We start from the raw sequence: 13,632 nt of genomic DNA, 5'->3' as shown, positions 1-13,632 counted from the left end.
CTCACAATGCAATTAGGGAGCTTCACTATTTTGGATACCAATAAAGGATTTATTCCTAGAATTGGTCTGATAACGCCTGAGCTGGGTGTGTGCAGGCGTGGGCTCATTAACATCTGGAGCAGAGATCCCCCATGATGCCGTGCTTCCCTGCTTTGCTGGTCCCAGAGTTCCGTGTGGTTCTTGCCTTGGAATCTCTGTTCTCCATTCTGTATGCTAATGGAGATGCCTCCTTGTCCCATCTTCGATGCAAATGAGGCTAGGGGAGTTTCCTTAAACCTGTCCCCCTTCTCCCAGGGGTTTAGGTGTGTCTCCCACGGCCTTTCATTGCTTTTTGTAAGTCTTTCTTCTGATCGGTTTTGGCTCAAGCAGAGGCTGAGGGGTGGAAAAGGTCTTTCGTGAGTCAGACAGGCTGGGTACTGCGCCCTGGTTCCCCAAGAACACACTGCTGCTAGGTAACAGAGGGGCGCAGGACCCGGGTGCGAGTTGCGCTAGAGGTGGGAGTGCGAAGCGGGCATTTGCGGTGCCCCCCTGATGTGCCCTAGCCCTGCTCCCCTCCGCCCTGACTCACCAGGAGGAGAGAGTTGTCTGCAACGCGACTTGAAGGAACTCTGCAGACTGTGGTCTCTTTAAGCCTGGCACAGACTCTTCTACAAAGACCTCGCATGCCGCTCCTGAAAGGTGGACACGGCTTCCTGGCACAGACCTTGCCATTTGGGTCTGTCCAGTGCAACGAGTTCCCAGGTTTTAATGTCTGTCTTAGAATCATAGGACTGGAAGGGACCTCGAGAGGTCGTCTAGTCCAGTCCCCTGCACTGAGGCAGGGCTAAGTATTATCTAGACCATCCCTGACAGGTGTTTGTCCAACCTGCTCTTAAAAATCTCCAATGATGGAGATTCCACAACCTCCCTGGGCAATTTATTCCAGTGCTTAATCACCCTGACCGTTGGGAAGTTTTTCCTAATGTCCAACCTAAACCTCCCTTGCTGCAGTTTAAGCCCATTGCTTCTTGTCCTATCCTCAGCGTTTAAGAAGAACAATTTTTCTCCCTCCTCCTTGTATCATCCTTTTTATGTACTTGAAAACTGTTATCATGTCCCCTCTCAGTCTTCTCTTCTCCAGACTAAACCACCCCAATTTTTTCAATCTTCCCTAATAGGTCATGTTTTCTAGACCTTATATCATTTTTGTTGCTCTTCTCTGGACTTTCTCCAATTTGCCCACATCTTTCCTGAAATGTGTTGCCCAGAACTGGACACAATACTCCAGATGAGGCCTAATCAGAGCGGAGTAGAGCGGAAGAATTCCTTCTCGTGTCTTGCTTACAACACTCCCGCTAATACATCCCAGACTGATATTTGCTTTCTTGCAACAGTGTTCTGCTGTTCACTCATATTCATCTTGCGTGCTTTGAGGTTGGCCTTCAAGGTGTCTTTATATCTGAGGATGGGTCAATCCTTAGAGCACTCAGCTGGTCATAGAGCACAGCTTTCGGTATATGGGAAACCTCCATGCGGCCCACGGGTCTGACCCAGCGAAGTTGAGACCCGATGAGCATACTCCGGAAGCCAGAGATTGGACATCGCTCAAGGACTTCATGCTTAGTTCTATGGCAAACATACCATTAAAAATCCTTTGTAACCTCTAATTCAAGATACAGGAAAGAAGAACAAACAGTTAAAGCATTTGAAATGCAAAATATTAAGGAACTTTTCTTTTAACCACAGCATTGTTCCCTTGCCCTTGAGCTGCAAAAAGTTTCTATAAGGAAAACTTCCTTGTTTGTCAGTCTTCTGAGATGGTATCAAAGATGGTAATAGCTGTCCTTGTGGGGGGAAAGAGACGAAGTCAGCTGAGATGGGCTGGAACTGCTGGTGCTAAAGTCCAGTCCTGTTTCCTAAGGCAACACAAGAGAGACACACAAAAGGGGAGAGAAAAAGAGCGAAAATGCAGCTTCTATCTCTGGGCCTGACTCATTTGCAACCTCAGTGCTGGAAGGACGCAGGCCCAGCACATGGTCTTGGTCTTATCACCCACCTGGCAAACACGTACCAGCGTCGGGCTGTGTACAGCATTGCTTTCATCTGCCTCATTCTGATCACAGGCTTGCAGCTGTGTTGCAAAATACAGTCTTGGCTGGCTACGCCCAGCTCTGATCAGACTGCATTAAAAAGGAGAGGGATAGGAAAGAGAAGAAATAAGGGGAGGAAGGAAAAGGACACACGGGTGGCAGGGACGGGGGGTGTTTTACAAACTCTCACATCCCAGGAGGTGCTTGCTCTCGGCCCAGTGTGGTCAGGACATCTCTTGGGATCAGGACAACAAAGGCGGCCCAGTGGTGTTGTGATGGATCCTGGGGTCCCAGGAGACGGTGGGAGTGTCAGCCATGATGGTAAAGCTCACTCCAGTGATCGCTGGCAGACAGCTGCTAATTTGCCCCCAGATGCCTTTTCCTTTTCAGAACCCCAGAAGGGAGCGATGGGCGGAACGGCCCATCCCCTCATTATATCGTACACCGATTCGGCCTCGTTTCCTACACACCAGCTTTGTTCCATTGATTTCCAGTCCCGCGCTGCTCTTGTTTGATCCGTTGATTTCTGGTCCCACGCTGCTCTTGTTTGCCAGGTGTGATCTTAACCCAGTGCTTGAGTTATATCCGGAGGCCTTTCTTGTGTGGTCTCATTGGGTCCGTCTGTCTCCCTTTTGCACCTGATCCCATCGCCCTTTGTTGGTACAAGTTATTGTGACCCTTCAGAAACTTTCATGCGCTTTGCCCCAGTTGAGCTCCCAGTTAGGCTATCTGTGCAGGCCAGTCACCACGACATGCCTCCGGGGCTCGAGGGCCCCAGCAGCGACCATGGCACTGCCAGCACTGGGTGCGATAGGGCTGGTATTGGCACCTGCAGGCTGGGTGCCCAGGGCTGGAGTTTGTGCACTGCCCTCTTCTCACTTGGCGGCTTCGCTCCCACATGCAGAACAGCCGTAGGTGCCTCTGGAGTGACATTGTGAGTCCCGTACTATTGGTTTTTAACCCTTTCCTGGCTGTTCTTGCCCCGTCAGGATTATCGACAGGGGATCGGAATCACTTACATTGAGATGAATGTGGGGAATGTGAAGGACGTGGACAGAAGAGGATTTGATCTGACGACGCCTTACAGGATCTTCAGGTGAGGGGGGGAGTCTAGGTGCCGTGCCCCACGGGTGCTGGTCCCTCCCCCGCCGAACAGCACGGGTCTCTCCTCAGCCACTCCGTTCCCCCACACGGCTCTCTGGTGTCTTTCAGCTTCTCAGCAGACTCGGACCAGGAGAAGGACGAGTGGGTGGAGGCCATGCAGCAGTCCATCGCTGAGGCCCTCTCCAACTCGGAGGTAGCGGAGAAGATCTGGTCGGTGGAGGCAAACCGGTTCTGTGCAGACTGCGGGTCGCCCAAACCCGACTGGGCCTCCGTCAACCTTTGTGTCGTCATCTGCAAGAGATGCGCAGGTACGGGCCGAGACCAGGTGGCGCGAGCCGTGGGGACGGTGGTGGGAGAGCAGCCCAGCTCCACACCTGGGCCAGTGAGCTTAGAGCATGGTGCCTCCCTGGCTTCAGCAATGGGACTGGGCTTTGCCTCTTCCTCCATCACCCCGGACTGGGCCGATCCTTCTCGCCCTCCTTAGGAATTGCCCGGCTAGGTCTGACTTGTGCCTCTCTCAGCCATTTCGGAGGCAGGGTCAGGAACCCCCCTAGTGGACACTTGTGGAATTGCCTCCTCCAGAGGGAGATTCTTCCTAACTCAGAAACAGGGACATCAGAGTCCTTCTGACGCAGGATCCGTGCCGGGGCAGCTGCAGCTGGGTCCAGACGAGGCTGCTCATCGCCCAAGCGCACGTTCCGCTCGGGGCGGGGGCTCCAAAGTCACAGCGGGACTTCACTGAGCAGCCCGGCAGCCGCAGCGGAGCCCTGAGGGGCCCTTTCAGGAGTGTCTGTCATTAAGCGTGTCCAGGCTTCTAAGTCTTGCCAGCCTAGCTGTGTTGGCTAGGAATGTGAAACCAATCACCCCCCTCACTGACACCGCTGTGCCGGCAGCTCCCCCGGTGGAGACACAGCTCTGCTGCCAGACGAGCGCTTGTGTTGGCTTCAGGGAGCTGGCAGAGCTCTGCATGCGCTGCCTCTCCACTAGGGGGCTCTACTGGCAAAGCCGTACAGGAGTAGCTTTACCAGCAGAGGCCCTGTAGTGTAGACAAGCCCTGAGCGGATGGTATTAGTCCAGTTCCCAGTGGCCAAGGCGATGGGCTGGAGATGACCCAGCAATGCAGATCTTGTTCCCACTCGACTCGCTGTGATTCTTTGGCGGTTGTCTGCATCAGAAAACCGCCACAGGTTGGAAAAACCAGGGAGACTGAAGTGTTCTCCTGTCTAGAGTGGCACCCTCCGGGGTAAAGTGGAGGCATGAAGGAGGGGGGAGGCTTACCCGGCACTTAGCAGGATAACTTCGCCGTACCTGATACCGTTATCCCCTTCTGCAGATGGGAAAACTGAGGCAGAGAGGCTACAGCACTAACCCGGGGCCACCGAGCAGAGCCACTGCTTGGTTGCCGAATTCCTGGCTCTCAGACTCATGCTCAGACCACGAGGCCGTGCTGCTGTCCCTAATGATACGTTTGCTTTTGTTTGTCTGACCCACAGGAGAACATCGGGGGCTGGGGCCGAGCATCACCAAAGTGCGGAGCCTGAAGATGGACAGAAAGGTGTGGACGGAGGAGCTGGTCGAGGTATCGGTGCAGATTCCCATTGGCTGGCTGGTGGAAAGGGGGCTCTTTCGTAGCCATCTGTGAAATCCAGCCCTTATTTGATACTCAGACACTTGCGGGGCCTGTGGCAAACGGTACAGAGCCAGACTGGCTGGGTACCCGCTTCTGGGAAGTTCGAAACTGCCAGTCGAACCCATGCGGGCTGATTCTGAGCTCCCGTGCCCCTTGGCATCTGTATTCCCTGACGGACGCTGCTGTGACGTAGAATCCCCAGCTTTGCTTCTGTAGCTTCCGCCCTCTGGAAACATTCCCTATTGCTCCCATGGATCTGGAAATAAACCCGCCCCGATGCCTTCGTTCAGGGGGTGAGCGAGCCCGTGTCTGGGACCGGGAGCCCGAATGCGCCTGGCTGCAGACAGCCGAGCTGGCAGATCAGTCACTGCCGAGGAGCTCAGGAGCGGGGCAACAGGACGTAAGGCGTTAATAGCGCCCCTGCACAGCTTTGTTTTGAAGGAGGAGAGGCCGAGCTGTCGGAGTCAGAAACAGCTGCAGTGAGAGCAGTGGGAAAGCTGCTGATCCAGGCGCGGTGACTGCGTCTGGAGTAACCGGAGCCCGGAGGGCGGGGAAGGCTGTGTTTTGTTCCTGCAGAAATACCGAGGATATGTTTTCAAGCAGCAAAACCGGCTCAGGAGGTGACGAGTGGGCGAAAGAGGCCTTCCCCTCTCAGGGGCTGGCCAGTGTCTCAGGGTATGTCTCCACTGGATCAGAGGTGTGACGGCTGCCTGCGTGGACGTTCCCGAGCTAGCTTTGCTGGAGCTTGGGGCACAAGCAATGAAGCCGTGGCAGTGCGGGCTAGCCGTTGGACTTCATGTGCCCAGGGTCCCCTGCGCTGCCACTGCTGTTGGTACCTGCTAGCGCGGGTGTGTGTTCGCATGTCGCTGTCACACCTCTCACTGCGGTGGAGACAGACCCTTAGCGCTGTCACTGCCCCGTGTGGCTGCCTGAGCTCTTGGCCTGCGGTAAGTTTTATGCTGCACCCATCACCAAGCTCTTTGGCGGCCAGTGTGGAATAGATTGCTGGCTCTCAGACGGGCTCCTGGTGATCAGAGTAGGACAGGATTCTCGCTGGGAAGGAGTCTTGATGTTCCCTGCCTCCTCGCAGCCGCTCCCTGGATGTGTGCACCTCTCATAATCAGCCTCTACTTACAGTTCCCCGCCCAACTACCGGGGAACTGCTCCCACAGAGCCAGGCTTGGGTGGGACTGCGGGGAGCAAGTTTCTTCATGTGCGAAGAGCGAATGGGGGCTGCCGTCTCGAGCAGCGCTGATTGTGAATCAAGAGTGCAGCGCAAGTAGGAAGAACAAAACTGCAGGAGAGAGCGCAGTGTGCGTATGCATCTCCTCTGACAGTCTGCACAGAGCGGGACACAACATGGCTGCCTCTCGCTCTCGGCAGGCAGCCGTGTGCTTGGCGAGTTCAGGAAGGGATTCCTGCACCCCCCTTGAATCATATTCAGGCCACCCGTCGTTGTGTTCCCTGCAAACCCTAGACTCAGAGACTTTAAGGCCAGAAAGACCCATCGTGATCATCTAGTCTGACCCTCTGCACATCGCAGGCCACAGAACCCCACCCATCCCACCTGCAATAGACCCAGAGCCTCTGGCGAGTTACTGACATCCTCCGACCCCCTCCGCACACCAGAAAGGACCGTACACGTCCAGCACATGGATCTGGCGGTGGGGTCTGACCGTGCACTCAAAACAGGCGGGAGCGTGGAGGGAGCTGGCAGGGGGATGCAGACACCGGTCGATACCTAACGCCTGGATGCTCTCAATAAACATTCCCTGACACGAACAGAGCCAGCGCTGCATTCTGAGAGCGCTGGCACCCAAGACTCCCCCGGCTGCCTCTTGCGTCTCCACCTGACCTGGTGCAGGGGCCATTTCGCTTCCCCATCCGCCCCCCCACCACGGTAACCTTGGCCCGCCGAGGGGGTGACGGCTGAATGTGTCGCAGGGGGCTGCTCATTTGGGAGGGAGGGCCTGGCTCTGCGAAGCCCTGCATAGCTTGGGCCCTGGCTGTCTGCGAGAGCGCCCTACGGTCAGCCAGCACGCCTGCGCCAACAGCCTCGGATCGAGGTGCTGGGAAAGGTCATGCGTCTCCTCCGGTCCTCCCAGTCGCTGCACCTGTGACCTGGCAGGGTGTTCTCCACCCGGGGATCCTGCCTCGGCCTGAGACAGCTGCCGTCTCGCTTCTGCTCGGTGGGAGGTAGGTCACTGGCTGCACAGGCCTCAGCATGGCTCTGCCTCCATCACACACCACAGAGACCCCTCTTTGGCTGTTCAGAGGCGAAACCAGACAGTCGTCGGCCTGCCTGAGTCATCCCCAGCAGGAGCCCGGCGCTCCCAGCCCCAGGCAGGCTGCTCCTCCTCGCCATCCAGTCAGACTCAGGGCCCCGCGCCAAGGAGCAGCCTTCCCCGCCCTTCTCCAGGACAATGGGATCTGGAAGCAAAGCGCAGCATGCTGGGAGATTCATCTGCTACCAGGGTGGCCAAAGCTGCTTGCAGCTCGGCCCGTGTCCACCCGGAGCCTGGCTGTGTCCGGCCTCTGCGTTCCAGACACCTCTCCCCTGCCCCAGAGTCTGCTCCTGCCTGCGCCTGCTTCCCACGGTCGCATCCTGAAAGTGCTTCCAGCTGCGCTCCCTAGCTGTGGGCGGCAGGTTTCTGCTCTCCCCGCTCTAAGGCTACGTTAACCCCCAATGGTCCTCGCCATGTGACGTGCAGAGAAACCGGCTGACAGCAAAATGGGGATGTTCCCCCCGTAGATCTCACCCCCCTCCGTTCTTCCCCAGCTCCCTCTCCCCCCAGGGAGAGACCAGGACCACTCCACCACTGTCAGTTCCCTCTTACCTTCTCCTCACCTTCTAGTCCCTTCCCTCTCCCCGCTCTGATACTTGCTCTCGCCTTGTGAAGTGTTTAGCTGTGGTGAGGATGGCATTTTCTGTGCACTGCCGCTTTGAATTACAAAGGGCTCTGTTCACTGCGGAGTCAGGCAGCCATTTTGTGTCCAGGACAGTGCAGACAGTCAGACACACACACGCTGCACTCTCTACTGGAATCTGCATTGTTGTTCTTCCTTGTGTTCTCCACCAACAGTAAAAGCAGTGCCCTTGGCCTGCACTCAGGAGCAACCGTACAATAACAAACCAGTATGTGAAGCCCTGTGCTTGTGAACGACCCTACAATAACAAACCAGCGGGTACAGCCCAGCACTTAGTTGCAACTTGACAATAACAAACCAATGTGTGTGGCCTGGAACTCATGAGCAACCCTCTAACAAACCAGCATGTGCAGCCCAGCACTTGTGAGCCACCCCACAATAACAAACCAGCACGTGCAGCCCAGCTCTTGCCAGCGACCCTACAATAACAAACCAGCACGTGCAGCCCAGCTCTTGCCAGCGACCCTACAATAACAAACCAGCACGTGCAGCCCAGCTCTTGCCAGCGACCCTACAATAACAAACCAGCACGTGCAGCCCAGCTCTTGCCAGCGACCCTACAATAACAAACCAGCGCAGGAGGAAGAACATCAGTAAGGAAATGTGTGACTCTCAAAGTGCAGGGGCTGCTCCGGGTGAAAACGAGGAGCAATCGCTTTAAAACGTCAGTATGAGCCGACAAGCCTCCGTGCGGCTCCACAGATGTTATTCTGCGGCAGGAAAGGGGGCAGGGGATTGGCTGCCCTGCCAGACCATAGGCTTAGAGGCTGAGCAGTGTTCTCTGGACTGGGGTCCATAGGAGAGGTGTGTTTGGGCCAGCCAAGGCCCTCAGGGTGTGTTCTGCGGGGAACAATTCCAGACTGGCTGAGGGGGTGGAGGAGATGAACGAACAGGCCGACAGTTAGCTGGTCTCTGTGTCTGTCTGCAGACATCACGCAATGGGTGATTTCACATGTGAACAGCAAACAGGGCTCCCACGTCCGTGCTGGGACATTCAGTTACCAGCTCTCTCTCCCCCACCCCCAGTTCTTAAATTGCTGCCCCTCACCGTGGTATCTGATCTCCGATTCATAGGTTGGTACACCACAGAGCCAGAAGGGACCGCTGAGATCACGTAGTTTGATCTCCTGTTGAATACAGGCCGTAGGACTTCCTGGGATTCATTTGCTTGTCTGTCCGTCTGTCTCTTTGTTCCATTCGCACCAGGCCCCTAGCCCAACCTTCCCCACTCAGCCCAACCCTTGGGAAAAGCCTCACTAACACACGGGCTTTGCACGTGCCCTGCGGGTGAGCCCGTTTGGGCTGTTGGACTGAGCGTTAATGACAGGCAGGTTGGCGCTGTTCTCCCCCTTTGACCACACCCAGAGCTGCGCTAGGCGCCGGCCCCACACGGTTTGTCTCGCGTCCAGCGGAGATCCATGCGGGATGCGGGAAGGGCAATGGGGAGGCGGTGGCACTGGCACAGAGGTGCCAGCCTGTGCTGCTCACTCTGCCGTCACTGTTTTGTATCCCCAGCTGTTCTGCCAGGTTGGGAACTGCGTGGCGAACCAGTTCTGGGCAGCCAACGTGCCCCCCAGCGAGGCCATCCACGTGGCGAGCGGGAGCCAGGAGCGGAGACGCTTCCTCATAGCCAAGTACAAGGAGGGCAAGTATCGGCGCTACCACCCACTCTTCGGGAACCAGGAGGAGCTCAACAAGGTTGGTGCCTAGTGCTCTCGAGATCACATTCAGGGGAAGGGCCGGTCTGCGGGCCTCTGGGGCAAGGGGTCTCCATCACCTGGAGACAGTGAGCGGGTGGGGCCTTCTCCACCCAGGGCCTGCGTGCTAAAGAGCTTCCTTCAACGCTGGATTTTCCTCCTCGCCTTCCGCAGAGGCAGCACGGCCTAGTGTGAGGGGCTCAGGCCTGGGAGCTGGGAACTCCGAAGGGTGGTTCTGCCTGACTCGCTCTGGGAGCTTTGCCCAAATGTTCACAAATGGGCCACCGATGGTGACACTGATTTTTGGAGGGGCCAGGTACCCACAGCTCCAGTCGATAGCACTAGATGCTGTGGGAGCCCAGGCAGTGGCCCAAGTGGTGATCCTCGCATCTGACCTCCTCTGTCCCTAAAATCTATGAATCTATGAAATCAGCTCCAAGGTCTTGCAGGCTGATCACGCAGAAGAGGCTGCCTGGCTCCCTGCTTCAGTTTCCCCCATCTGTGAAATGGGCATGCTCCTGTCTGACCGACAAGTGCTCAGTGTTATTGTCTGTGATGTGTGTGTCGTATATAGGGAAGGTGTGATGCACGGGGGGGTGGCTCAGGTCGGGCTCTGTGGAGTGGTCAGGTAGTTTGCCTGGTGCGTGGTTAAATGTTGGTTTTCAATAAATAGATGTTAAACTGACGCCTGGGCTGCTCTTAGCCTGAAGATCCCAGGTCGAGACCTGGGAGGCTAATCCAATTGTTCTGGCCAAATTCCAGTTAAGAAATAACATTCTGTCTCCCTGAAATTCCCTCTGCAGTGTCTCAGGTATGGTTGTAACGAGTCATGACATGTTGCTGTGTGCTGTTCAGTAGCTGCTGCGTGCCACCCCAGAGGTGACTGCATCACTCTGCAGATGGGGGCCCGCTTAGTGCTGAGATCCCAGGTCCTCCCCGGGCTGTGGCCGGTTGGGAGGGAGATGGCCGGGGCTTTGCTTTTTCTTGGCGCTGGAAAGAAAGGAGAAGGCACAAGCTAAAAATAATCCGCTCGGCAAATCCAGCAGGAGGAGCTGGGTGGATGGAGTGATCAGAACATCGGGGTCCGGAGTCTTGGCTCACCCCCCCCCTCCCCCCCCAGACCTCTGAAGCAGAAAGTACTGCCCGTCCTCTGGCGTCATCCCCGGCCCATCGTCGGGGCAGGGATGGTGTCTCTAGCCTCTGCTTGCTAGGGGCTGGGAATGGGCAACAGGGGTGGATCACTTGATGATTCCCTGTTCTGTTCATTCCCTCTGGGGGAACCTGGCATTGGCCACTGTCGGAAGACAGGACACTGGGCTAGCTGGACCTTGGTCTGACCCAGTCTGGCCGCTCTTACGTTCTCTTGTCACCCAGGCCCGTTCTCCCTGAGCATAATGCTGCATTTGCTTTCTTCCCATGATCCTATCCACAGGGCCAGTGTCTCCCCTCATGATGCTGGGGATAGGCCATGCCTGAGGATCCCGGCTCCTCCAGGCCAGCCATCCACTCCTATGCCCCATCAGCCCTCACCCCCTTTACCTCGGGTCCTGTTTATTCATGCCCCACACACAGTCCGCTGGCAAGGCTGATCTCCCTGCTGCTGTAGGGATGCTCTAGCAGTATTTGCCCCAGGTGCGTATTGGCCTTGGCTGCAGCCTGTAGGGAGAGAGGCTGGTAACCAAATGTCAAGACCATCCAGGGACCTGGCAGTTTCATTCTTCTCTTAGCCCAGTACAAAGGTCTGAACAGGACAGATTGAAACTTGCAGCTGGCCTAGATCCCATCCTCCCTGAGGGCTAGTGGCTTTGCTCGGCCTGAAAAGAGCTGGTCTTGACTGAACAACAACTCGAGGGCTGGGCCTCCCGCAGGCACCTTTGCCATGATCACTGTGTGTGCGCGGCTAGGAACCGCCTGGGGACCCTGGTCTGTTCCAGGTGTCGGCAGTCCCTGAACACCAAATGGCTTTCGAGCCCACAGCTCATGACAAGCTCCCCTTGCAAAGCTGACCGAGCTTGTAAACGTTGCAGGGCAGGGGGCAGGAGTGGTCGGCCCAAAGGAGTAGCTCCTCTAGCAGTAGTAGGCTGTTATCCTCTAGTGGCTCAGTCACTAGGGGGCAATATGATTCACACATTGTGCTGCCTAATTGTGTTGCTTAATTCCTGTTATTGGCCGCTCACACCAAGTGAGTGAAGTCTACTGGGACTCAGAATCACTGCTTCGGAAGAGCCCGGACCTCTGCCGCTTGAGCAAGAGGAATTACTTCTTTGGCTGGTAGCGGTAGTAAGCAGTTATCCTCTACAGAACCAGCCACCAGAGGGGGATGCACTGTTACCCTGGGGGCCCCCAAATGACCTTCCAAAACACTGCAGCATAGCAGACCAACCCCTGTGATATTGTTCTAAAGGAATTCTTTCAGGGCAGGCTATTTCCCGGGGGCTCCATCAGGGAACTGAAATCTTTTAAATGAGCAAATTTCAGAGAGCTCTGTTGAGCGTCCCTTTAAGAGACACCTTGAAGCCCTCACTGGTAACTGCTGGTGACAGACATGGCACCAAGCGGGAAAGCTGATTTTTTTTCCATGCTCCAGGCAAAGTTGGGGGGACGGTGGGAGGAGCATAATTAACTTTTGAACTCTTTCTTTTTTCCTTTTGCTTCACACCCGTGGTGAGGATTATGTGGGAGCAGCGACTGGGCTGGAGAACAACAGAAACCAGGCTGGCCGTATCAGATTGCAAGCCGCTTTCCCTCCTGGGCTTTGTATTTTTGTTTGCTTAGGAAGTCCAGTCCCCGCCCTAAGCCTCTCTTGGCTGGCTGGGAGTCGGAGAGGCGCTCTGGAATTCCACATGTGGGCTTGCTTGTTTTCTCCCTATACAGAGGCCGTCCCACCCTCTCGCTGTATGACTTCACCCAGGGCTCCGTAAAGGAGGGATTAAAACCAAAGCCGCTCCAAACTTTCTCCCCCAGTTCAAGCCCCTTTCCCTTCCCCAGCCGGCCTGGAAGCCAGCTCTCAGCTGCAGCACTCAGCAGCCCTTGCCTGCGGCGCTTTCTGCCTCTGTCGATATTTTGTTTCCAGCCTGTTTTGCTGAGCTCAGCTCGGAGCCCTCCCACCCTGGGTTTTAGCTGGTGAGGGGGCTTTGGCATTCTCTGCTGATGCTCTGCCGTGTCTCCAGCGGCGACTGGACTCATCTGTTGCCTTCCTTGCCCTCTTGCAGGCCCTGTGCGCTACGGTGACGACCAGCGACTTGGCTGAAACTCAGTCCCTGGTGTTCTGCGGGGCGGAGGTGAGCTGCTTCTCCGGGGACCCCGACTTCCCGAACCCCATCGCCTTAGCCGAGCAGGCTGGACAGAAGCTGCAGATGGAATTCCTGCTTCATAACAAAAACTCAGGTAAGAGGAGCAGGTGGGCCCGGGCAGAGCCCCCAAGCCGGGGCTGTGAGCAGGATGGAGGTCTGGAAATGCTGCTGCTGAGCTTGCCTTGCCTGAGAGAGACGGGTGGGCTGGGCTAGTGGTTAGAGCATCAGGCGCGGGCTCTGTTCCCTGCTCCGCTACTGACTGGTACAAGGTCACACACCAAGTCACTTGCGTTGTTTCTCTCATCGGTGAAATAGGGCTGGGTGTGCTCACCTACCTCGCTAATGAGGCTTGATTTGCAACATGTGCCAAGTGCTTTGAGATCCTCCGCGCCACGGAGGAGGGGCCGAGTGTGGATCGCAAAGTTGCAAGAACGCTTAAGAGATCCTACGTGAGTTTGAAGCATTAGCTCGGAGCGTGCTAGGTCCCTGGCAGAGCTATTTGAAACTGGGCGGTGTCGGTTCACATGAGCCAGGGCTTTGGTTCTGTGGGTCCCATGTGAACCCAGAACTGCCCTCGCCCCGTCCCTGGGCCTGCTCTGAACTCTCCCCTGCCTCCTCTTGGGCTGACTCAGAGCTGAACCTCCTGGCCCCACGGTGGCTCAGGTTTCAGCCCCAAAGGACCAACTTTTGGCACAAACACAGAGTCTTTGGCGTGTAGCTGAAATCAGGCTAGCTCTGGTCAGGCTTCCCGGAAAGTTTCCCCCACCATTCTGGAGAAAGTGTCAGACTCAGGGGTGTAATGAGCACAGGGAGTGGGTATGAATGAGGAGGGAGCTGGTATGGGTGTACGTTGGCGTCAGCTGTAACACACATTTAAAACTGTGTTTAAAAAGCCCTTCTTACCCAGAAAA

The 13,632-nt window shown here is 56.1% G+C and overlaps 1 protein-coding gene across 1 annotated transcript in view; it reads left to right on the top strand.

Annotated features, from left to right (window-relative positions):
- The window catches only part of ARAP1 (ArfGAP with RhoGAP domain, ankyrin repeat and PH domain 1), a 232,725-nt gene that overhangs the window by 176,705 nt on the left and 42,388 nt on the right, over positions 1–13,632 (top strand). The window contains exons 11-15 of the mRNA XM_065423386.1: positions 3,059–3,165; positions 3,282–3,481; positions 4,667–4,752; positions 9,247–9,429; positions 12,641–12,815. Of these exons, the coding sequence (XP_065279458.1) occupies positions 3,059–3,165; positions 3,282–3,481; positions 4,667–4,752; positions 9,247–9,429; positions 12,641–12,815 (751 nt within the window). The remainder of the gene's footprint in view (positions 1–3,058; positions 3,166–3,281; positions 3,482–4,666; positions 4,753–9,246; positions 9,430–12,640; positions 12,816–13,632) is intronic.

This window comes from Emys orbicularis, chromosome 1, assembly GCF_028017835.1.
Source record: "Emys orbicularis isolate rEmyOrb1 chromosome 1, rEmyOrb1.hap1, whole genome shotgun sequence".
Taxonomy (NCBI): domain Eukaryota; kingdom Metazoa; phylum Chordata; order Testudines; family Emydidae; genus Emys; species Emys orbicularis.
The sequence above is the reverse complement of the archived record's forward strand: the minus strand, read 5'-3'. Positions and strand labels throughout refer to the sequence as shown.